The following is a 25,814-nucleotide window of genomic DNA, read 5'->3' as shown; positions in this document are numbered from 1 at the left end:
TCGCCATTTCCATCGCCACTGCTTGACTTTGTTTCTCGTTGTTGCACAGTGGGTGGCCGAAGGCGTTGATCTTGTTGCTCAGGGCAAGGCGACGATTTTGATAAGTGAGTTTTGATCCATTTTTTATTCTGCTGGGTTTGTTTTTCTAGTTTTTTGGTTGAGCTTGAGGCTGCTATGATAGTGATTGTGGGTGTGGGTTGGTGGTATCGGTGATTGTGGTTGTGGATTGGTGGGTTGTGTGGATTCCGGTGTGATATCGGTGTGGATTGTGGGTGTGGGTTAGTGGGTTTTTTTTTTATTGTTTTTTTTTTGGATTTTGGTGTCGATCTTGTTGCACAGTGGGAGGCTAGAGGTGTTGATCATAAGAGAGATGGTGGCTGTATGGGTTGTGTTAGGTTTGTGAGAGAGATGACAGTGTTAAAGAAATGAATATTTTATTTGAATAAATGTGCATAATAGACTAATTGATGTGGGTGTTTTGTAAAAATTAGGGTGTAAAATAGAAAAAGTAGGTTTTTTTAATAAAAAATGGAAAATTTTTTGTATCAACTGATGTAGTTGCTCAGTGCAAATTCGCGTAAAAACTCTCTTATTTATGTTTGGTGGTATTGGTACCAAATAATTTATTTTCTATCACATGTGTACAAAATTTAAGGGGTCATTTGGTATGGCATTTTGAGTAACAATTTTCAGTTTTTAAATAATATTATACGTATTTCTACACATTTTTTCACCCACACATATTTCTAAAAAATACAAATAACGTTACTAAAACAATGTTACCAAACGGTCCCTAAAACATTCTTTCATATTAAAGTTACAAAACTTCTTATCCAAAAAAAAAAGAAGAGTAGAAGTTACAAACTTACATTTACCTCAAGTGTGGCTGCTGAGTTGTGGGCTGTGAAGGATATATAGAATTATACTTTGCATTTTCCTTAATTTGGAGGAAGTGAAAATTGAGCTAGATGCTTAGATTGTTGTTGATTTTCTTAAAGACCCTGATGGGCCAGATCTTGCTAATAATTCTGATGTTACTATTTTGGCTGATTGCAGGGAAAGTCTTAAGGAAAATTCCTCAAGTTAGAATCTCTCACTGCTATAGGAAGGCTAACAAGTGAATTGATGCACTTGCCTGGCGGGATGTCCACTATGCTCAGGATTTTGTTTTGTTTTATGAGCCTCCTTTTGAAGACTGATGTGTATTTTGTTACTTAATTTGGACTGTGTTGGTACATTGTATGAATGTTGGTTTCCTTATTGATGGGAGCTAGCTGCCCTCCTTAATAATATTATCCTTTTTATCCAAAAAAAGGAAAAAAAATTACATAATTAAGTAAATACTATTTACGCTTCAATATATTGTTGGCCTTCAAAATTTAACATATTAGTGAATTTAGTCCCTAAAGTTTGTTATTATATATTACTGGCTCAATATTTTATTACCTGTAGTATAAATTACTTGCCCTACACTCCGATTACTTGTGCTACACATATATCATAAATACTTAAATAAAAAGGTAGTTTCCCTGCACAATTCTTAACACAAAAATATTAATAGATTATTTTCTCTCTCTCTCTCTCTCTCTCTCTACATTAATTTAATTTATTAATAAAGTTTAAAGTGATCATATTTAATCCCTTATATGACATGGTCAAATTAGAAGTTGACACATTATCATTCCACAAGACAACAAGCAATCACTTAGAGTTTGTTAGGGTCCAAGATTGACCTTTGTAAATTTTTTAGGGATTAAAAGCGACTATTTTAAGTTTGTCAAGGATTAAAAGTGATCAATTTAAATTTTAGTGACTAAAACTGCCAATATTTAAACTTTAGAGACAAACAATATATTTTAACCTAAATTTTTATCATATTATTGAAGTTTTATTCTAACAATTCAGACAGAGACTTTACTGAATCACGTTGTTGCAGGTACATGACTAGTTTAAAGGGAAGATGCAAGTTGATGAAAAGGTTAAATAAATTATATATATAAAAAAGAAAAAAACACACACACACACACAAACACACACTCACACACTTATTTCGCATGGAAGTGCATGCGAAATGCCAGCCCAATATGTTGAACTATAGGAGAGAACAAGGTTCACAACTATGCTTACTTTATTATTATTATTATTATTATTATTATTATTATTATTATTATTATAATACAACTATGCTTGCTTTATGAAATAAATTTTGAAGTCACTTGACATATTATATTTAGTAGGCCATAAGATTGCACTCGTTATATGTAACACCATCACTAACTTTTTCTTGGAGTAAGAGCATCTCAACTACTTGGTTCATGGTAGGTCTTACATCTTTGTCTTCTTCTATGCATTGTAGAGCAACCTGAACCAAAGCTTTCATTTCAAATATGTCATATTTACCTTCCAACAGTGGATCAATGATCTCTTCAAGTAAAGAAGTAATTGCAGCTGCTTTATTCATTTTTTCCCTCACCCATGTAACCAGCCTTTTATGCTCTGCCACCCCACCATCATTTATAGCATGGACACTCCTTGATGGATCCTTTCCGGTCACCATTTCCAGAACAACAATCCCATAGCTATAAACATCCACTTTGGAGGTGATAGGTAGATTGAAAACCCACTCCGGAGCCATATAACCTCGAGTTCCTCTTATCTTTGAGAAGCTTGAATTCTTAAGGACATCTCTATTTTGAAGTTTGGACAGGCCAAAATCTGCCACCTTTGGTTGATAAGTTGAGTCCAAAAGTATATTTTGAGATTTTACATCGCAATGTAAAATCCAGTCCAAGCAATCCTCATGCAAATAGGCTAGGCCCTTCGCAGTGCCCATGATAATTTTGAACCTTTTTTCCCAATCAAGTACATTGACTGAGAGGTTATCTGCTAAAGAACCATGCTCCATGTACTCATACACCAAAAGCCTATGCTTTCCCTCTGTGCAATACCCCCACATCTCTATTAAGTTCATGTGGTTAATCCTTCCAATGATGGTTACTTCAGCTAGAAATTCACCTTCTCCTTGGCTGGCTTCATTGAGATGTTTGATTGCGGCAACTCGATTGTCAGACAACACCCCTTTGTAGACAATCCCTCCTGCACCTCTTCCAATCTCCTCACTAAAACTCTTTGTGGCCTTTTTTAGTTCTGTATATGTAAATTTTCTGAATCCAATGGCAGCACGATCATAGGCTTGCTTGGCAACACCTAAAATTTTCTGTGTTTTGATGAGAAGAAACCACGCCAGAAAGAAAGAGATGATTTCAAGTCCACCCACTCCACAAGCAAACCAGAGCATGAATTTCTCTGTGCTGTTTTTACCGCTTTGTAGTGTACCATCACCTGAGCAATTTAAATTGAATTCTTCTAGAGGATTGTGGTGGGACAAGATATAGCTTTTTGGTAGTTTCAGATAGACGTCTCCATTTAATTCTGGCGAACGATACCCATTTAGCAATCGTGTCTTAGGATAACATTTTGAATAACCAGCCTCCTTGTTGAAGTTGTATTCGAACGCTATGCAATCACATGCTGCCAAACATAGATCCCTACATTGATCAAATGTGTAATTGAGGAAGTTCCCAAAATCATTCCCGTAATACGAGTAAAAGTCAACATGGGATAACATCAGAAACCCCGACTCATTTTCCTTGCAAGAGAGTTCAACTTCGAGTTCACAGCCATCAGCCCAATCGCTACGATTTTTCATCTTGTATCCTGATGGGCAGGAACATTTCCTGCCATAACCAGTAACGTAACTGCAAAAACTGTTAGCCCCACAAGCACCAGCAATGATGCAAGGTCTCTGAATGGCTTGCCATGAAACAACCCAACTCTGCCTCTCCTCTTCCCAACCGTACAATCGAATATTACCATCATAATCAAGTGTCAATCTTCTATGAAGCATTGCTCCATAGTCGGCAGACATAATGGTAAAATCATCGGATGGACTTAAATTCCCTAAGGAATTAAAGACAAGTATGCTATTATTGTAATCTTCAAGCCCTGAATAAAACCAATAAATATCAGAAACATCTAAGCCATTATAAACAAAGCGAAGAAGGTTATCGTTGTTGAAGGAAAGCTCATAGAAACCAGAGGAAAAGTTGGTCTGGCTTCTTGAAGAGACAAGCTTTGCTTTTCTAGTGAGTAGTTGTTGAGGAAGAAGGGTATCTGTAGGGAAGTCAAAGCTTTGCCACAAAACAATACCTTCCTTGTCACATAGAACAAGATTACCGGTGTCGTTGAGAAATAGTTGGACTGAGGAGAGTGAGACAGTGTTTGTGGCCCAAACGGTGACATTTAACTTAGTGGCATCAGTTAAGATGAGATTGCCAGTATCGAAGAGAGAGAGCTTTGAGTGCTTTCCATTAACTGGGTTGTCACGGTTTGCCATCCAAACTACAGTGCGTGAGTTGCTAAACCAAATGGCAAAGCAATAGGCATTATCACCCACGGAATAAAAGCCAGCAGAGAAGTCGCGATTTGGTGATATTAGAATATCTGGTTTCTCTACAAACAGGGATGTACCTGTACTGAATCTGCTGATAACGACTATTGTTGAAGCTGAAAGTGGGAAAGAAAATACGAAAGAGGGTAGAAGGAAGAAGGGTGGCGAACCCATGAGAGGTATTGGGCAAGGCAAAGCAAGAACGTAATTTTATTTTTTTTAGTTTAAGCAAGAACGTAATTAATTTCTATTTAAAACCAATAAAGTCTATTCCTACCGAAAAATTCTCTTCAAAAATTATGATGTAGAGGGTAGACTTGAAGCACAATGGTACGACATTATTGGACATTAAACCATGATTGCTTTTTTGGGTCGATGAGATGTACTGTTTCAATTTTGAATCTAAATTCATAGTCAGCAGAATTAGAACGCGTTTTAGAGGCAAGAGCACTCACATTGTCTTGTCTGTATTAGGTTAGCTAATCACTCTCTAAAATATAATTCTCTATTTTATTTAAATATGAAAAATGCTAAAAAAACATTACAAATTTTAGGGGACGTGTAAGAAATGTGATGTGTGGGTGTTTTTTTTTTTTTTTTTTCAAGGGTGGGCTGCTAAATTAAAAATTCTCCTAATTGAATTAAACTTGGACCTGGAAAATGGCTTACGTACTAATTAGTTCAAATAGACCAGAGTCAACTTGTCTTGATCTGGTAGTGGGGAACAAAATAAGTTGAGAGATGGCTCCCAAGATTCATTACATCTGCTTGATTGTAGTGTGGAAAAAATACGATCAAAGATAAGATCTTTATTTTTTTTATTTTTTTTTAATTTAATCATTTCTGTTGAAAGTTCTAAGTTATTGCTGATGTGACTTTGCACTCCTATTTTTTTGCTGCTGTGACTTTGCACTGTTATTCAACCAATAGTACTGAACGTATTTTACGTTTCAAAGTCCTAATGAGGATTTTTTGACAGATAAATTAGACAGGTGGTCTCTCATTTAGGGTCTGTTTAAATACTGTTTATTTTGTTAAAAATTAAAAACTAAAAATATTAAAAAAATTATTTTCGGATTACTGTTCACACCAAAAAAACTGTTCATTTGCCTATTTGCATTGTTCATGTCCCATGAACAGTGCAATAGGCGCTGGTAAAAAAAAAAAAGAAGCCAAAAACGCTAGATGTGGACGCGTACCCGTTTGGATCACGTCCAGCGCATCCACGTCCAGGACTAGCACCTCTTGCACTGCAAACAGGCAAATAGTATTTTTTGTGTGAACAGAAATAAAAAAATTATTATTTTTTTTATTGTTTTCAGTTTTCAGCAAAATAAGTAGTATCCAAACGCACCCTTAGTCTCTCTCCCCATCTCCTTCCTCTTTTTAATGTAAAAAAATTCTACTACTAATGTAGTTATTCATAATTATTAAAGTTGAGGATTGTTATCATTTCATAAAATAAAAAATAAAAAGTTGAGGATTTTTTTTTATACAAAATATAAATTTTATTATAATCTAATTTAAGTATAAATGTATATGAAACTCATTCTTAAAAACTTGAATTCTAATCCTTATCTCTTATTTTATAAGAATTTTGTACTTGTGAAGTGATTACCATATTAAGGTTGCGCAGTGGTGATTATTTAATTTTTATTGTTAATTGGGGCATTATTCTATATCTTGCACAATGATGGGCTAATATATAGCTCTGTTTAACACTTTAACGCTGGTTTGTATTGTCTAGCGTTGTCTTTAGCTAGAGTTGGTGTTAGCTCTTTTTTAACGGGTTTTCATGTGTCTTTGCAGACCTTTTTTTTTTTTTTTTTTTGAGTCTTGAGTCTTCTTAGGCTCTTTGTTCTGTATTATGCTTTTAATTATAAGTAATATTATTCTGTTTCATCCAAAAAAAAAAAAAAAAACCTGAGAAAATAATAACATGATTCTACGTAATTTTATACAACATCTCTAGATTTCTCGAGATGCCATAGCCGTCTGCGCTTTACAGATACTTCTATTTTGTTGGTTGGGTATGGCCTTGGCGTTGTTTATGGCACTCGCAATTTACCTTGTCGATGTTTAGCTTTTATAATTTAACAAATGAAGGTCCAGAGAATAGTGTCTAGAGTCTAGACTGGAATAACCTTTTTAATGGACTGGGCTGCTTGAACAAATTATTCATCTGGCTAGACATGGTTAGAAAATCTAAGGTAAAGCCTGCCTCCTCTGGGCTTGCAAAGGAGAGAAAAATTTAAAATCTTAGAAAATTCATATTCACTCCAGTGAGTTCAGATGATGATAAATAAAACCTCCCCTTCGGCACCTTGATGGACAAAAGGAGCATTTTGCCATTTTGGACTTAGTCCTAATGTTTTATTACTTGTGCTATAAATTACTTGCCCCACACTCCTTTTACTTGAGCTACACACATATATGCTTATATAACAAGGTAGTCCCCTACACAATTCTTGACACAAAAATATTAATAAATTATTCTCTCTCTCTCTCTCTCTCTCTCTCTCTCTCTTAATTAACAAAGTTTAAAGTGATTGCACAAGCTATTACTTAGAGTTTGTTAGGGACTAAGATTGATCACTTTAAATTATTTAGGGACTAAAAGCAATTATTTTAAGTTTGTTAAGAATTAAAAGTGATAACTTTAAATTTCAGGAACTAAAATTGCTAAACTTTAGAGATCAACAATATGTTTTAGCCAAAATTTTTATCAAATTATTGAATTTTTAATCTTTGGAAAAGGATGGAGAAGAATTATCTAACAAACGAGGAATTCTATTTTTATTTTTTGAGAATTAAGTCACAGATTTTATTGACTCATGTTGTTGTAGGTACATAACTAGTTTAAAAGGAAGATGCAAGCTAATGAAAAGGTTAAATAAATTTAAAAACACACACACTCAGCTATTTCACATCAAAGTGGATGCTAAACCAAAATGCCAACCCAACGTATAGGACTATAGGAGATACTCCAATTTATTGGGTAACGGGTTCACAACTATGCTTGCTTTATGAATGGAATTTGGTAGTCACTAGACATATCATATTTAGTAGGTCATGGGACTGAATCTTTTTCTTGGTATGAGAGCATCTCAACTACTTGGCTCATGGTAGGTCTTGCATCTTTATCTTCTTCTATGCATTGTAGAGCAACTTGAACCAAAGCTTCCATCTCCCCCATATCATATTTACCTTCCAACATTGGATCAATGATGTTTTCAAGTGAGGAAATATTTGCAGCCGCTTTCTTCATATTTTCTCTCACCCACGTAACCAGCCTTTTGTTCTCTACCTCCCCACCATCATCTATAGCATGGACACTCCTTGATGGCCCCTTTCCGGTCACCATTTCTAGCACAACAATCCCATAGCTATAAACATCCACTTTGGAGGTAATAGGTAGATTGAAAACCCACTCTGGAGCCATATAACCACGGGTTCCTCTTATTTTTGAGAAGCTTGAATTCTTAAGAATACCTCTATTTTGTAACTTTGACAGGCCAAAATCTGCCACCTTTGGTTGATAAGTAGAGTCCAAAAGTATATTATGAGGTTTTACATCGCAATGTAAAATCCATTCCAAGCAATCCTCATGCAAATAGGCTAGGCCTTTCGCAGTGCCCATAGCAATTTTGAACCTTTTCTCCCAATTAAGTGTCTTAGCTAAGAGGTTTTTTGCTAAAGAACCGTGCTCCATGTACTTGTACACCAAAAGCATGTGCTTTCCCTCTGCGCAATAACCCCACATCTCTATTAAGTTCATGTGGTTAATCCTCCCAATGATGCTTACTTCTGCTAGAAATTCACCTTCTCCTTGGTTGGCTTCATTGAGACGCTTGATTGCTGCAACTCGACCGTCAGGCAACACCCCTTTGTATACAATTCCCCCTGCACCTCTTCCAATCTCTTCAGTAAAACCCTTTGTGGCCTTTTTTAGCTCAGCATAGGTAAAATAGCTGAATCCAGTGGTAGCAAGAACATAACCTTCCTTGTCTGCACTTGATTTTTTTTGGGTTTTGATCAAGAGAAACCACACCACAAAGATACAGATGATTTCAAGTCCTCCTACTCCACAGGCAAACCAAAGCATGAATTTCACTGTCCCGTTTTCATTGTATTTACTACTTTGTAGTGTACTTTTACTTGAGCAATTTAAACTGAATTCTTCTAGAGGATTGTTGTTGGACAAGAATTTGTTTTTTGGCAATTTCAAATAGATGTTTCCATTTAAATTTGGATAACGAGATCCATTCAGCAATAGCATCTTAGGATAACAAATTGTATAACCATGGCGAAGGGTGTATTGGAATGCTTTGCAATCACATGATTTCAAGCATATATCCTTACAATGGTCGAGGGTGTAATTGAGGAAGACCCCAAAATCATTCCCGTAAAAGTCTGCATGGGACAATAGCTGAAATTTCGACTCATTTTTGTTGCAAGAGAGATGAAATTGGGGTTCACAACCATAAGCCCAATCACTATGATTTTTCATCTTGTATCCTGGAAGGCAGGAACATTTCCGGCCAGAACCAATAACATAACTGCACAAACTGTTGGCCCCACAAGCACCAGGAATGTTACAAGGTGTTTGAATGGCTTGCCATGAAACAACCCAAGTCTTTCCCTCCTCTTCCCAACTATACAATCGAATATTACCATCATAATCAAGTGTCAATCTTCTATGAAGCACTGCTCCATAGTCAAATGACATAAAAGTAAAACCATCAGATGAACTAAAGTTCCCTAAGGAATTAAGGACACCAATTCTACTAATGTTATACACAGGCCATGTAGACGGCCAGTAAATACTGGAAACATCAGGACTATTATAAACAATGTGAAGAAGGTAATCGTTTCCGAATAAAAACTCATAGAAACCGGAGGAAAAGTTGGTCTGGCTTCTTGAAGAGACAAGCTTTGTGTTTCTAGTGAGTAGTTGTTGAGGGAGAAGGGTATCTGTAGGGAAGTGAAAGCTTTCCCACAAAATAAGACCTTCATTGTTACATAGAACAAGGTTACCAGTGTTGTGGAGAAATAATTGGACAAAGGAGAGTGAGACAGTGTTTGTGGTCCAAACATTTAATTTATTGGCATCAGTTAAGATCAGATTGCCATTTTTGAGGAGAGAGAGCTTTGAGTGCTTACCATTAATTGGCTGATCACGATTTGCCATCCAAACTACGGTGCGTGAATTGCTAAACCATATGGCAAAGCAATAGGCATTATCACCCACGGAATAAAAGCCAGCAGAGAAGTCGCCATTTGGTGATACTAGAATATCTGGTTTCTCTACCGAAAGGGATGTGCCTTTACTCATAACTACCAATGCTGAAGATATAAGTGGAAAAGAAAATGCCAAAGAGAGTAGAAGGAACAAGACTGGCAAACCCATGATTGAAAGCTCAAACTAGTGATGGACTTCGGCAAGGCAAGACCATAATTATTTATAAAAATAAGTCGACCGTGGGATGCACGGATAACGTTATAATATTATATATAAGATTGTTTTAAAAAATATTGTACATATATTATAGTATAATTGTTATTGAATTTCGTTAGTAATGAGTTAATCATAAGAAGAAATAATTATAAATTACACATATATGTCCATTATAATTATTCAGTTCAAGTAATGAGAAATATAAAAACAACTTTGAAAAAATATTATAGAATAAAAGTTTTTGATAAGCATATTGTAGAATAAAAATTGATATAAAATGTGTCTTTCTCTTTATCCTTAATTCTAAAACAAAATATGCATACCAAGCACCTACAATCAGTCACATCTTTTACAAAATCCAAAAATTTACAACGTTTGATTTTAAAATCAAAATTACCACAGTCACTCAATATAAAATGCATGCCTCCTCCATTTCTTGTAGCCAACTCATACGTGTTAGAATTAGATGAGACAACAATGTTAGAGCTAGGTAGTGGTTGTTGAAATATTAAATATAAATGAAATCATTTTTGGTATGTTGTATTTGACATGGGATGTCATGAATGGCTATAAGTAGGTATATATAAAGGAGAGGAAGTGCAAGATGTGAAAATGGTGAATTGAAATGCAAAGAATTTTGTGTATATGGGTGAGGGAGGAAAAGACTTAATACATTTCACCAAAAGATACAAAGAATATTTACTTTTTTACTTTTTAATTAGAAAAGTCTTGAAACATTGAATCAAATATAACAAAATTTTAATACTTAAACAATGATTAATTGGACCAATTAGGAAAACAATTTGTTGTTGATAATCCATTAGGGTTATTTTTTTTACAGAAATTGTAATTTCGTCCACCCAAAACATATTATCAAATAAATAATTATTAGCAAAATCTAAGAATTAAATTTCTATATATGCATTATTATAAAATAATAATAATTAAAATAAAATTGCAAAAGCTAAAATTTGTCACCCATCTGATTATTTTTGTTTGGCTAAGCTTTGCTTTTCTCTAAATATATGACATTATAGAGTACTTCTAATACAACTATTAAGAGTACTTTGTCCACCACAAAGGATTAAAAAAAAAAAAATTAGTAAAGCCTCATAGTTTAACATCTAAATTGACCACTATAAAAATCATGCTCTGTAATAAAATAAATATCAAATTATCCAAATCATGCTATGTAATAGAATAATATTATATTTTTATATGCTATATTTAATTCTTTATAATGCAATAGGATAATATTTAACAATAAAAAAAAATAAAAATAAATCGCATTTACTCAAATTAGAGTTTTAAAGAATAAAAAAAAAAAAATTTATCAACCTAAAGCAGAGATGTAAGAAAAATAAAAAATTCACCAAAAAATTGAGAGAGAGAACTTTTTTTTGTAAGGGAAAACTACGCATAGAATGTAATAGATAATGATAAATTTATAATAAAAGGGTGTGAATATGAAGAAACAAAAATAAAGAAAGATGAAGGGAAATAAGAAGAATGATATTAATGTAAAGGGTAGTCGGGAAATGAAAAGATAAGGGAGGGAGAGCGGTTGGAGAAGTAATGGGAAGATAAAAAGGTAAGGGAGGGCGAAAGGTGGGCGAAAGGTGGGCGAAGTGTTAATATTAAAAAAAAAAAATTCGAAACAAATATAGAAAAATTAGAAAGAAACAAAATATTGAAGTAGACGCTAATGGAACTCAACTAGAACATAACAATAATAAATACGGTGTTTTAGCTTTTGTATATATATATATATATATATATATATATATTGATTTAAAGGAGGCCAAGACTATTCATACCGATTTTTTTTTTTTTAATTTTTCCTTTTAAATTCTGATGTAGAGCGTAGATAGGAGTACAATGGTCAAAGCTCATAGGGTGCAACTTTATTGCGCTTCAAAAAAAAAAAAAAAAAAAAAAAACACCTTTATTGCTTTTTTGCCGATGAGATGTTTCTTTTTTACCAAGAAGAGATGTTTCGACCTTCAACTTTGAGTCTATATTCGTAGAAAATTAAAACGCACTTTAGACCAAGGGGCGTTCACATTGTTTAGCAAAAAAAAGCATTCACATTGACTTGTTTAGAATAAGAGATTATTTTCTAGTTAATCACTTTTAAAAACACACGCATTTGATTTTTTATTCAAGATTCTATTTCATTAAAATAATTTTTTATTAGTATTTTCTCTACTTTTCAAAACACATTCACATTTAAAAAAAAAAAAAAAAAATTAAGAGTTTAAGAAATGAACAATGTTCTTTTATAGTATTCAACATCATGCTCTTAAGGTTTTTTTTAAATAGTTATAGGGAGCTAAATTGTGATCTCCCTCTTAACATGGGATGTCATGAAGGGCTATAAGTAGGTATATATAAAGGAGAGGAAGTGCGAGAGGTGAAAATGGAGAATTGAAATGCAAAGAATTTTGTGCATATGTGTGAGGGAGGAAAAGTCTTGATACATTGCACCAAAAGATACAAAAAATATTTACTTTTTTACTTTTTAATTAGAAAAGTCTTGAAACATTGAATCAAATATAACAAAATTTTAATACTTAAACAATGACTAATTGGATCAATTAGGAAAACAATTTGTTGTTGATAATCCATTAGGGTTATTTTTTTTACAGAAATTGTAATTTTGTCCACCCAAAACATATTATCAAATGAAGAATTATTAGCAAAATCTAAGAATTAAATTTCTATATATGAATTATTATAAAATAATAATAATAATTAAAATAAAATTGCAAAAGCTAAAATTTGTCACCCATCTGATTATTTTTGTTTGGCTAAGCTTTGCTTTACTCTAAATATATGACATTATAGAGTACTTCTAATACAACTATTAAGAGTACTTTGTCCACCACAAAGGATTAAAAAAAAAAAACAAAAATTAGTAAAGTCTCATAGTTTAACATCTAAATTGACCACTATAAAAATCATGCTTTGTAATAAAATAAATACCAAATTATCCAAATCATGCTATGTAATAGAATAATATTATATTTTTATATGCTATATTTAATTCCTTGTAATGCAATAGGATAATATTTAACAATCAAAGAGAACAAAAAAAAAAAAACTAAATCGCATTAACTCAAATTAGAGTTTTAAAGAATTAAAAAAAAAAAAAAAATTATCAACCTAAAGCAGAGATGTAAGAAAAATAAAAAATTCACCAAAAAATTGAGAGAGAGAACTTTTTTTGTAAGGGAAAACTACGCATAGAATGTAATAGACAATGATAAATTTATAATAAAAGGGTGTGAATATGAAGAAACAAAAATAAAGGAAGATGAAGAGAAATAAGAAGAATGATATTTGTGCAAGCCTAAAACGAGACTGTTGGGTTCAACCTCACTTGGGCTCACAATTTATTTGTAAAGTGGGCTTCAAGATTTCCTACTTTGGGTCGTTCTCGGCACAGAGACTCAAAGTAACATTCCTCCCCTCTCTAAATGACTATTCTCCCTCTTTTTTCTGAACCCCTTCATCTCCCCCAACTTCTGCTATTTATAGCTTAGGTTAGTGGGGAGATCATGATTACTGCCATCGCTAGTGCAATTGAAGGTCCAATATTATTTGTTTTAAGTGGGTGTTTAGGTGAGAGTGGGATGTAACAATTATGGCCTTGGAACTTGGTTCCAGCTCAGGCGAATTTGCTTGGTAATGATGTTCCCCGAGCATCCCATGACCTGCCCGGACAGGGTTTATATGATTGCTTGGGAAGTTTCATGCAGAGCACAGCTCAGGATCCGAGGCCCAAAACTCGTTCTTTATGAAGGCAGTTTCAAGAAGGGCTTAGGGCGATGGGGCTGTTCCATTGGGCCTTAGCCCAGGGCCCATATGGGTCTTGGGATCTCGGTGCAGTACATTAGCCCTCCCTTGATTCATACCCAATTGCCAAAAAGAATTAAGGAGCCAGCCGAGCCTTTTGGTCTCGGAAGTCCTATGGCCTAGGACTCATGCGGTTATGGTTTCTCATTAATGCTCATCTCAAAAGATGCGCTGTTCCGCGACGCCAGGTTCAGTTGTCATTATTGCCTGACGGTTCGCAAACCGAAGCGACGCACGTGTCGGTTATCTTTGGCCTCCGCAGGGTCATTCATGAATCGTGCCCATTTATTGCTTGATTGAACGTTCCTTTGCCCCTTTTCTGATCCTATAAATAGCCTTCCTCAGAACATTCTTTTACTTTTTTTTCTCCTCTGATCTTTTGAGCTTACTCTCTGTCGACCACTTCTTTGTGCGCTTACTCACCTGCTCAGAGTTCTTTTCTCCCTTAGAACCCAAAGTAAGTTCTCTTCCCCTTCCTATTCCTTTAGCTTATTTCTTCAAGTTCCCTTTCATAGCATTTAGCGTTACAGATGGGCTACTCTTATCTTTTGGAGGCCCCGACTGCCTTGGCCACTTTTAGGCGCAAGTTTAATATTCCCGATGACGTGGAAGTGGCTTACTGCCACGAGAGTGAAATCGCTCTCCACCGAGGACAAGGCACAACCTTTTTTCCTTTAATGTCAATCCTAGAGGGTGGGGTTAGATTCCCCGTGGATCCCCTTTTAGCAAATACACTTAGGTACTACAGACTGTGTCCCGACCAGCTTCCCCCCAACTTTTACCGGGTAGTTAGCTGCGTCAGTAGGTTGAACCACACCTTTGATTTACAGTTAAATTACCGTGATATTAACCATATGTATAGCCTCTGTGGGAACAAAGCTACCAATTATTACCTAAAAACAAGAGATAATCGGGTACAGCTGATATCATGCCTACCTGATATCATGCCTATAATCGGGGAGTTTGTTCAGGTGTACGGCAACTGGTTTGCCGGGGAAGTCCCTTGCCCTCTTTCACGACGTGAAGTGGGTTCGTACTGATTCCTTTATCTAACTGTTTCCCCCTCCCCCCTTTTTTCTTTTCTTTCATCTTTATTAAAGTAGAACTTCATCATCGGACATTGATATAACACTTGTTCTTTTGCAGACGGCAAAGTGTTCGTTCTGGACATCAGAACCGTCCACATGAAAGACCTGAACTTCATCCTTCGTTTCGAGATATTCGTGCACTAGGACGGACAGCTCCAGGCCTCGCACCTGATCCTCAGAGTAGAGCTAGTTTACTCTACCTGGCAGACCTTTAAGTAAGCACTATTAGTTGATAGTCCCCTGCTGTCATACATTGACGTTCGGTTCGCGAACTTTTTGCCACCGAAGCTTACAACCGGGGAGGCGAGGGAGTTCGGAAGGCGCTATACTTGCTCGGACGAGTTAGCTCCTTTGCGGGACAAGTCCGCGGAACGTGTGTCTCGGCGTCTTAGAGAGTTAGTTCACGAGACAATTCAACAAGAGGACCCAGTTCAAGAGCAAGCGCAGCCCGAGAACCCAACTGCGGGGCCCGAGCAACCAGCGATTGAAGCAACTGCCTTGTCGGCTGAAGATACCCAACCCAGCGAAAACATGGTGTCAAGGAAGGTTATGACTATTGATCGCTTCGTGCCCGGTGCACGGCAACCCAACTAGCCCCCACCTTCTCAGGGTCGGAGCCAGGTACCTCACCCTCCACCCTCTTCTCAAGCTGGACAAGCCCGTAAGAAACAGAAGGTCGCCGATCAACCATCCACGAGTTCGGGAGATGCTGCCGTCCAGACTCTTCCCCAGCCAACAGGGGGGGTCGTTATCCACGAGTCGCAGACCCAGGTCGGTCTGGGGGTTGCGTCCTCCTCCTAAGCTGCTGCAGCGTGGAAGCCCAAGTTTTTGTTGGACGGCAAGCCTTTGCCTTCGACTGCCTGTGTGTGGATGTGGGAGAAAGGCGAGGGTGGCCGTATTGCCTAGACTCTGGCCGAGGGTCTTCTTCTTCCCGACGGTATGCATGCCTTCGAAGAGGGGTCTGAGGAGTCCGTGGGGCGCCGGTTAGAGTGGTACGCTATTGCGGTAACTCCTCAGTTGTCTATTCCTTTCCATACATTTACTTCTACTTCCGCACTAACTTTTGTGATTGCCAGGCTGCTCAACTGGCTCACATACTGGCTGGCCGTGCACGGGATCTTGCTGAGGAGGTCGATCGTGAGAAGGGGGCGCACGAGTCAGCTGCCAAAACAGCAAAGGAAAAACTAAAGGCAACTGAATCCGTCGAGAAGAGGGCCGCTGCCGCGGAGAAAAATAGAGCGTTGGCGGAGAAGAGGTGTGCTGAACTTTTGGCTAAGCAGAATGAAACGGAAGTGAAACTAGGTGAAGCCATTAGCCTCAACACCTCTCAAGCCGAGGAGCTAACCGACCTGGGGGCAGCCCTAGAGGCCTGTGAGCAGAAGTGGTACAACGAGGGATTCGCTGATGCAGAGCAATTTGCTGAACCAGTAGTGGCCCAGGCCCGGAAGCTGGGTTTTGAGTCCGGGTGGTTTGCCGCTCTTCAAGCCCTGGGAGTTCCTGAGGATTCTCCTCTGAGAGACCCCGGCCAGATTCCCTTCCCGAGCCCCGTTACTGCTGTGCAGGATCCACCGGTTGCCGATGAGGAGGAAGAGACGGCAAGCATGAGGGAGCTGGTTGAACAGATTAATACCCATGCTGAGCCAGATGAGATGGAGGCCACTAGCATCCCAACGGTACAGGATCTTCTTGGTGAAGACCCACACTACCCCTTGACCAACCAGCAAGAAGTGACAGATCCAACCCGGCTCTCCAGCTGATTATCTGCAGTCCAGTTTTTTCACGCTTTTACTTATTTTTATAGCATTTTTAGTTTATTTCCTCACTGGTATTTTTACCTATGTCACCAGGTTGTGGTGAACGAACAATTTCCTTATTTCACGGGGATGACCCATAAACAAATGCCAAGTTTTGGCGACGAGATATTAATTCTGCTTTTTAACTTTACTTTCTACTCGTTGAATGACTATTTATTTGTGTGTTTGCTTAGATTATGTTAGTGGTTTCTTATACTATAGTAAGTCAGGCTGAGAGTTGCCCGTTCGGTTAAATCATGCCTTAGTGTAAGGTTTCCGCCTGCTTGGTGATTTTGATCGAACTGAGGACGAGGCTTCTGTCCTTAGAATTTTTTTGTAACGATAAGGTTTCCGCTTGCTCGGTGATTTTGATCGAACTGAGGACGAGGCTTCTGCCCTTAGAATTTTTTTGCAACGATAAGGTTTCCACCTGCTCAGTGATTTTGATCGAATCGAGGACGATGCTTCTGTCCTTAGAATTTTTTTGTAACGATATGGTTTCCGCCTGTTCGGTGATTTTGATCGAACCGAGGACGAGGCTTCTGTCCTAAGAATTTTTTTTGTAACGATAAGGTTTCTCCCTACTCGGTGATTTTGATCGAACCGAGGACGAGGCTTCTGTCCTTAGAATTTTTTTTGTAACGATATGGTTTCCGCCTGCTCGGTGATTTTGATCGAACCGAGGATGAGGCTTCTATCCTTAGAATTTTTTTTTGTAAAGATAAGGTTTTTGCCTGCTCGGTGTTTTGATCGAACCGAGGACGAGGCTTCTGTCCTTAGATTTTTTTTTTCCTGTAACGATAAGGTTTCCGCCTGTTCAGTGATTTTGATCGAACCGAGGACGAGGCTTCTGTCCTTAGAATTTTTTTTTTTGTACCGATAAGGTTTCCACCTGCTCGGTGATTTTGATCGAACCGAGGACGAGGCTTCTGTCCTTAGAATTTTTTTTTGTACCGATAAGGTTTCCGCCTGCTCGGTGATTTTGATCGAACCGAGGACGAGGCTTCTGTCCTTAGAATTTTTTTTCATACAAAACATGCAATTCTCTTAATGTGCAATGACGGGATCAAAAACAGCTTAGACAAGTAACTTCATCATTATCTTGACTTTAGCGAAGTACAAAGTTTTGACTTATATTTACTATATGGATGGTCACGGGTGAACTTCTTTAAATTGTGAGCGTTCCATGGCCGAAGGAGCGGCCTCTCGTCAAGATCTTCCAGGTAGTAAGCCCCCGCGCTGGCGATGGCGGTGGCGGTAATTCTGTACGGCCCTTCCCATGTTTGAGCAAGCTTCCCAGCAGATACGTCTTGCATGTTTCCCACGATCCTCCTTAGAACCAGTTCCTCGACGCTAAATTCCCTCCCCTATACATCTTGGTTATATCTTTGGGACAGTTTCTATTGATACTTTGCGAGCCGTATGGTTGCGGCCTCTCGGCATTCTTCTAACCAGTCCAAGCGCTCCATCATCAGGTCGGCGTTCTGGGCAAGGTCAAATCCTGTGACCCGTGCACTGCACAAGCTCACCTCGGTCGGTATTACGGCCTCCGCCCCATATGTCAAAAAGAAAGGAGTCTCACCCGTGAATCTTCTAGGAGTCGTACGGTAAGCCCATAAAATGTTAGGCAGCTCTTCAACCCATCTCCCCTTTGCCCCGTCCAGCCTCCTCTTCAACCCGTTCAAAATCGTCTTGTTCACTGCCTCAGCCTGGCCATTGCTTTGAGGGTATGCCGGGGTTGAGTACTTGTTCTTAATGTCGAGATCGCTGCAGAAGGCCCGGAAAGCTTTGCTATCGAACTATAGCCCGTTGTCTAATACTAGTGAGTTCGGTACCCCAAACCTTGTGACTATGTTTTTCCACACAAACTTTTTCACGTCGATATCCCGAATGTTGACTAAGGCCTCAGCTTCCGCCCACTTCGTGAGGTAATCCACAGCCACCAATACAAAACGACGGTTACCTGTTGCTCGGGGAAAAGGGCCGAGGATGTCTAGCCCTCATTGTGCGAACGGCCAAGGGCTGCTGACGGGGTTTAGACGACCTGCTGGCTAGTGAATCAGATGGGCGTGCTTTTGGCATTGTTCACACCTCTTGACGTATTCTGCGGCATCCTTCTGCATCTGTGGCCACCAAAACCCCTGGGTCATGGCCCTGTGTGCTAGAGATCGTTCCCCGACATGGCCACCACACATTCCTTCATGTAGCTCGGTCAGAAGTTCATTCACCTTCTCAGGATGCAGACATAAAAGGTAAGGGCCTACGAAAGACCTCCGGTACAACTTACGATCTGCCGACAGCCAGTACTGGGAAGCCACCCGACGAATCTTTTTGGCCTCCTTTTCATCGTCCGGAACTTTATCCTCGGCGATAAAGTCTATGTTCGGGTTCATCCAACACGGATTTGCCACTAACATCATGGCAACTTCAACCCCAGCCAGGTTGTCATCACTTTTCACCTCGATACTTGGCTCCCTTATAAGCTCTACCTTGACCAGCCGAGGTATATTCTCGGTAGAGGATGAAGCCAACGTGGCCAGCGAGTCGGCATGTCTGTTTTGTGCCCGACCTACCTGGGCTACCTTCACTGTCCCAAACTGGCCAATGATCTACTTAGCTGCACTCAGATAGGCTTTCATCTGAGAGTCCCGAGTTTCGAAGCTTCCTATGATTTGATGAACGACTAGTCGAGAGTCCGAATAAATCTCAACATCTTTCGCGCCTAAACGCAATACGGCCCTCAACCCGGCCAGGAAGGCCTTGTTCTCAGCTTCGTTGTTTGAGGCTTTGAATCCTAATCTGAAGGAGTGTTCTAATCGTATGCCCTCCGGGGTGATTATGACAATACCAGCTCCGGCCCCTATAGCATTCGAAGCGCTGTCTACAAATACTTTCCACGGACGACGCTCCGCATTACATATTATCTTCCCGTCGCTCTTGGGGGTGAATTCTGCAATGAAGTCAGCAAGAACCTGTCCCTTTACCGAGCTTCGCGGTCGATACCTTATGTCGAACGAACCCAAATGAGTTCCCCATTTGGCTATTCGGCCCGTGAAGTCCGATCTCTTTAGCAACGACTGTAGGGGATACTCGGTGAGGACGAATACCGTATAAGCCTGAAAGTAATGCGGCAACTTCCTCATGGCGTGCACTAGTGCCAAAACTAGCTTCTCAAGGGGCAGGTATCTCGTCTCAGCATCTACTAAGGTTTTGCTTATGTAATACACTGGCTACTGTACTCCTTGGTCCCTTAGTAACACAGTGCTCACAACATGGTCAGACACTGAGAGGTACATAAACAAATCCTCCCCGGACTCTAGGGCTATTAACATGGGTGCTTTTGCCAAGTACTCCTTCAGTTCTCGAAAGGCCTTGTCGCATTCCTCGTCCCAATGAAACCCCTTCCACTTCTTCAGAAGCTGATAAAACGGTTTGCAACGATCTGCGAATTTGGAGATGAATCGGTTTAGGGCGGCTAACATCTCGGTTAGCACCTGTACTTCCTTCGGATTGCTCGGCGGTATGAGGCGATTCATGGCGTTTATCTGGTCGGGATTGGCTTCTATCCCCCGAGTAGAAATCAGATAACCCAAGAACTTGCCAGCCCCCACACCGAAAGTACATTTCTCGGCGTTCAAGCGCAACTTGTGCTGTCGGAGTATCTCAAATACTCCCCTGAGGTCTTTCGTGTGTTGCGACTCCTTTTTGCTCTTTACCACCATGTCGTCAATATATACTTCCACCGTGCATCCAATTTTCTCTCGGAACATCCTCGTCATCATCCGCTGGTATGTGGCACCGGCGTTCTTCAACCCAAACGGCATGACTTCGTAGTGATAGTTAGCACTCGGGGAAATAAATGCTGTCTTTTCTCGGTCCTCGGGTGCCAATGCAATCTGGTGGTACCCCTGGAAAGCATCCAAGAAGCTCATCCTCCGGTGCCCATATGTGGCATCTACTAGTTGGTCAATCTTGGGCATTGGGAACGGATCCTTGAGGCATGCCCTATTCAAGTCTGTGAAATCCACACAAACTCTCCATTTACCATTATTTTTCTTCACCACCACTGTATTCGCCAACCACCTCGGGAAGAATATTTCCGTTATCGCCCCTGCTTCCTTCAGCCTCTGGACTTCCAAGTTCACCGCGTCAGCATGCTTCTTCGATGATCTCCTCGGTTTCTGCTTTTTCGGGGGGAATGATGGGTCCACGTTAAGCTTGTGGACAATGAACTTGGGATCTACATCGGGCACTTTGTACGGACTCCAAGCGAAAACATCCACGTTCTGTAAAAGAAACAACAACATTTCTACTTTTCTTGGTTGTTCATGCTCGTGCCTATTTGGAAATACCTGTCTTCGTCCGGAAAAATTCTGACCTTCAAAACATCCTCGGCAACGTCCGCCCCCGTTTCCCCTCGGGGCTTCTATGATTGCTATATAGGCTCTTTTTCGGTCTCTTCTGCTTGCCCGAGCTGTTCATTCTTCCATATGACTGTGCCGACCAGACATTGCCTAACCACTTGTTGGTTTCCTTGCACCACGACGACTCCATACTCGGTGGGAAATTTCACTTTCACGTGCAGGGTGGATGTAACGGCCTTCATTGCGTGGATCCACGGCCTTCCCAGGATTGTAGTGTACAGTGAGAATGACCGGACTACTATGAAGGTCACTATTTACTTCCTTGCCTTCCATGTCCACCGAGAGAGAAATTTGCCCTTCGGGAACCGCGACCTTTCCGTCAAACGAGACCAATGGCGTGTCATACTTCACGAAATCCTAACTCTTCAATCGAGCCCTTCGAACAGGTTCGAGTACATCACGTTGGCTCCGCTTCCTTGGTCTATCATCACTCTTTTTACCAAGAACCCGCTTATCCGAGCTGTTACTACCAACGCGTCATCATGAGGTTGGATCGTCCCTTGTAAGTCTTCTTCGCCAAAAGAGATTGTTAGCCGACCAACTTTCATCCTCTTCTCGGGTGATTCTCCTTCTGTGCAAGTCACTGTCAGTACCCCTTTAGCTGCTGCCGTACCTCTCGGGGTGGCGTGCATGACTTCGATCACTCCTAGCTGTGGTGGGAGGGGATTCCTTCTCTGCTGAACACTCTAGCCGGATCTTGGTCAGCGGACTCCACTACAAACTCTTTCAGATACCCTGCTTTTACTAACTACCCGAGATGATCTTTCAGTACCCGACACTACTTGGTGGTGTGCCTTTTGTCCCTATGGTATGTGCAATACAAGTTTTGGTTCCTCCGAGATGGGTCACCCCCCCATTTTGTTCGGCCACTTGAAGAATTATTCATTCTTAATCCGATCTAGAATTTTGTGCACAGGTTCTTTGAACGCCACATTAACTCCCTCAATTTGCGCCTCTGGTTCTTGGATCCTGAAATCTTTCTTCGGTCTTGCTGTGATAACACCCTACCGAGATCTCCCGAGTAACGGGGCTTTCCCCTTATTTTGTACCCGATCATCTTCCAGGCGTTTATACTCTCAATGCGCCTCATAAGCTGCCTCATATCCTCGGGAGGTCTTTTTGTCAATGACTCCCGTAATTCGGAATCTTCGGGGAGTCCCATCTTGAAGGTGCTTGCCGCTATCTTCTCATTTCCTCCACCAATCTCGTTGTAGAGTTCCCAGTATCGACTAGCGTAACTCCGAAGGGTTTCACCGACCCTCATCTTTATGGAAAGTAGCGCATCCACCGGATGCTACACTCGGCTGCATGTCACGAATCTACTGCCGAACTCTTGAATCAGCTCGGCAAAGCTACGAATGGAGCCTTTTCGTAACCCGTTGAACCATCTCAGGGCCGTGGAGCCGAGACTGGAGGGGAATACCTTACACATCAAGGCATCATTGTGTGCATGCAAGGACATCATGTGGATATAATGACTGACGTGCTCCATAGGGTCCGTCTTCCCGTCGTAGGAATTGAATGGCGGTCTTGTAAATCTACTCGGCATAGGGGCCCGTTCAATTTCATCTGAGAATGGTGACCGAGCAGCCCTTCGTAAGACTCGGCTTATGGCGTCTATGGCAGCATTGTGGAGTCGCCGTTCCTCTGGCGAATCAGACCCTCGGTCCTCGTATCCATGCGAACGTGAACGGTTCCAGCAATGACGTGTCTCTCGGGAGTGTGAGTGATTCCTATGCTGGTGCGATTCTTGAGAGGGTGATCGGTTTTGGAATCGTCGTGTACCAGATTGGCTAGAGCCCTCTTCGCCCCGAATTCCCGTGCTATCATTTCTCCTTTGCCGGTGGTGGCGGTCCCTTTCTTGGCATCGACCCCTTGCTTCCAGTTCTAGATCCATCACCAGTCTGCGCAACCGCTCTGGCTCTCGGTCTCTGTCATCATACTGCCTGCGTCCCGAGACATCCGACATCGTTCCGCGGGTCTGATCCGACCCTTTTCCTAGGCTAGACTCTGCCTCTCCTTGCAGGCGCTCCCTATCCTTGCGCCCTTTCTTTCTTCTTTCCCACCATGTGGACCCTCGAGAAGATCCCATGGAACCGCTCTGGGCACGCCCTCCCGAACGTCCCTCGGACATCTCCTTTACTTGAGTCTCAGTCGAACCACAGCTTTGTAGGAGGGCCCCACGGTGGGCGCCAATTGTGCAAGCCTAAAACGAGACTGTTGGGCTCACAATTTATTTGTAAAGTGGGCTTCAAGATTTTCTACTTTGGGTCGTTCTCGGCACAGAGACTCAAAGTAACGTTCCTCCCCTCTCTAAATGACTATTCTCCCTCTTTTTTCTGAACCCCTTCATCTCCCCCAACTTCTGCTATTTATAGCTTAGGTTAGAGGGGAGATCATGATTACTGCCATCGCTAGTGCAATTGAAGGTCCAATATTATTTGTTTTAAGTGGATGTTTAGGTGAGAGTGGGATGTAATAATTATGGCCTTGGAACTTGGTTCCAGCTCAGGCGAATTTGCTCGGTAATGATGTTCCCCGAGCATCCCATGACCTGCCCAGATAGGGTTTATATGATTGCTTGGGAAGTTTCATGTCGAGCACAACTCAGGATCCGAGGCCCAAAACTCGTTCTTTATGAAGGCAGTTTCAAGAAGGGTTTAGGGTGATGGGGCCGTTCCATTGGGCCTTAGCCCAGGGCCCATATGGGTCTTGGGATCTCGGTGCCGTACAATATTAATATAAAGGGTAGTGGGGAAATTAAAAGATAAGGGAGGGAAAGCGGTTGGAGAAGTAGTGGGGAGATGAAAAGGTAAGGGAGGGAGAAAGGTGGGCGAAAGGTGGGCGAAGTGTTAATATTAAAAAAAAAAATTCGAAACAATTATAGAAAAATTAGAAAGAAAAAAGATATTGATGTAGACGCTAATGTAACTCAACTAGAATATAACAATAATAAATATGGTGTTTTAGCTTATATATATATATATATATATATATATATATATATATAAATTGATTTAAAGGAGGCCAAGACTCTTCATACTGAATTTTTTACTTTTTATTTTTCCTTTTAAATACTGATGTAGAGCGTAGACAGGAGTACAATGGTCAAAGCTCATAGGGTGCAACTTTATTGCGCGTCAAAAAAAAAAAAAAAAAAAACACCTTTATTGCTTTTTGCCGATGAGATGTTTCTTTTTTACCGATGAGAGATGTTTCGACCTTCAACTTTGAGTCTATGTGCTGTTTGGATTCAAATTATTGTGGTATCTGCGTTTTGTTCTGCGGTTTTTTTTTTTTTTTTTTTTGGTTCAGCCTGCATTTGTTGACTTTTTTACGGTGAACAGTGCATCCGTGCACTGTTCACGAACCCACAAATTCCACTTTTCAGTAATTTTTTCATTAAAAATAGGTCCCACGACACTATTCACACATTTAAAAATTATTTTGCTACAGTGTTTTCAGTTTCAATTTTCAGTTTCAGTAAAAATAAGCTCAATCCAAACGGACCCTATATTCGTAGAAAATTAAAACGCACTTTAGACCAAGGGGCGTTCACATTGTTTAGCAAAAAAAAGCATTCACATTGACTTGTTTAGAATAAGAGATTATTTTCTAGTTAATCACTTTTAAAAACACACGCATTTGATTTTTTATTCAAGATTCTATTTCATTAAAATAATTTTTTATTAGTATTTTCTCTACTTTTCAAAACACATTCACATATTTTTTAAAAATATATAATTAAGAGTTTAAGAAATGAACAATGTTCTTTTATAGTATTCAACATCATGCTCTTATGGTTTTTTTAAAATAGTTATAGGGAGCTAAATTGTGATTTCCCTCTTAACATGGGATGTCATGAAGGGCTATAAGTAGGTATATATAAAGGAAAGGAAGTGCGAGAGGTGAAAATGATGAATTGAAATGCAAAGAATTTTGTGTATATGTGTGAGGGAGGAAAAGTCTTGATACATTGCACCAAAAGATACAAAGAATATTTACTTTTTTACTTTTTAATTAGAAAAGTCTTGAAACATTGAATCAAATATAACAAAATTTTAATACTTAAACAATGATTAATTGGACCAATTAGGAAAACAATTTGTTGTTGATAATCCATTAGGGTTTTTATTTTTTTATTTTTTTTATTTTTTTTATTTTTTTATTTTTTTTATACAGAAATTGTAATTTCGTCCACCCAAAACATATTATCAAATAAAGAATTATTAGCAAAATCTAAGAATTAAATTTCTATATATGCATTATTATAAAATAATATTACTAATTAAAATAAAATTGCAAAAAGCTAAAATTTGTCACCCATCTGATTATTTTTGTTTGGCTAAGCTTTGCTTTTCTCTAAATATATGACATTATAGAGTACTTCTAATACAACTATTAAGAGTACTTTATCCACCATAAAGGATTAAAAAAAAAAAAAAAAACAAAAATTAGAAAAGTCTCATAGTTTAACATCTAAATTGACCACTATAAAAATTATGCTTTGTAATAAAATAAATACCAAATTATCCAAATCATGCTATGTAATAGAATAATATTATATTTTTATATGCTATATTTAATTCTTTGTAATGCAATAGGATAATATTTAACAATCAAAGAGAACAAAAAAAAAAAAAAAAAACTAAATCACATTAACTCAAATTAGAGTTTTAAAGAATAAAAAAAAAAAAAAATTATCAACCTAAAGCAGAGATGTAAGAAAAATAAAAAATTCAC

The 25,814-nt window shown here is 39.2% G+C and overlaps 2 protein-coding genes across 2 annotated transcripts; both read right to left on the bottom strand.

Moving 5' to 3' along the window:
* Window positions 1-2,230: 2,230 nt before the first annotated feature.
* LOC115972941 (putative receptor protein kinase ZmPK1) lies at window positions 2,231-4,624 on the bottom strand. The gene has a single exon (XM_031093160.1). The coding sequence runs from the start codon at window positions 4,622-4,624 to the stop codon at window positions 2,231-2,233; it is 2,394 nt and encodes a 797-aa protein (XP_030949020.1).
* A 2,896-nt stretch (window positions 4,625-7,520) lies between these two features.
* LOC115972940 (putative receptor protein kinase ZmPK1) lies at window positions 7,521-9,800 on the bottom strand. The gene has a single exon (XM_031093159.1). It carries the CDS (start codon window positions 9,783-9,785, stop codon window positions 7,521-7,523), a length of 2,265 nt encoding a protein of 754 aa, XP_030949019.1. The 5' UTR covers window positions 9,786-9,800.
* Between the last annotated feature and the right edge of the window lie 16,014 nt (window positions 9,801-25,814).

Source organism: Quercus lobata, unplaced genomic scaffold, assembly GCF_001633185.2.
Source record: "Quercus lobata isolate SW786 unplaced genomic scaffold, ValleyOak3.0 Primary Assembly Scq3eQI_100, whole genome shotgun sequence".
Classification (NCBI taxonomy): Eukaryota; Viridiplantae; Streptophyta; class Magnoliopsida; order Fagales; family Fagaceae; genus Quercus; species Quercus lobata.
This window is presented reverse-complemented; position numbering and strand designations above follow the sequence as displayed.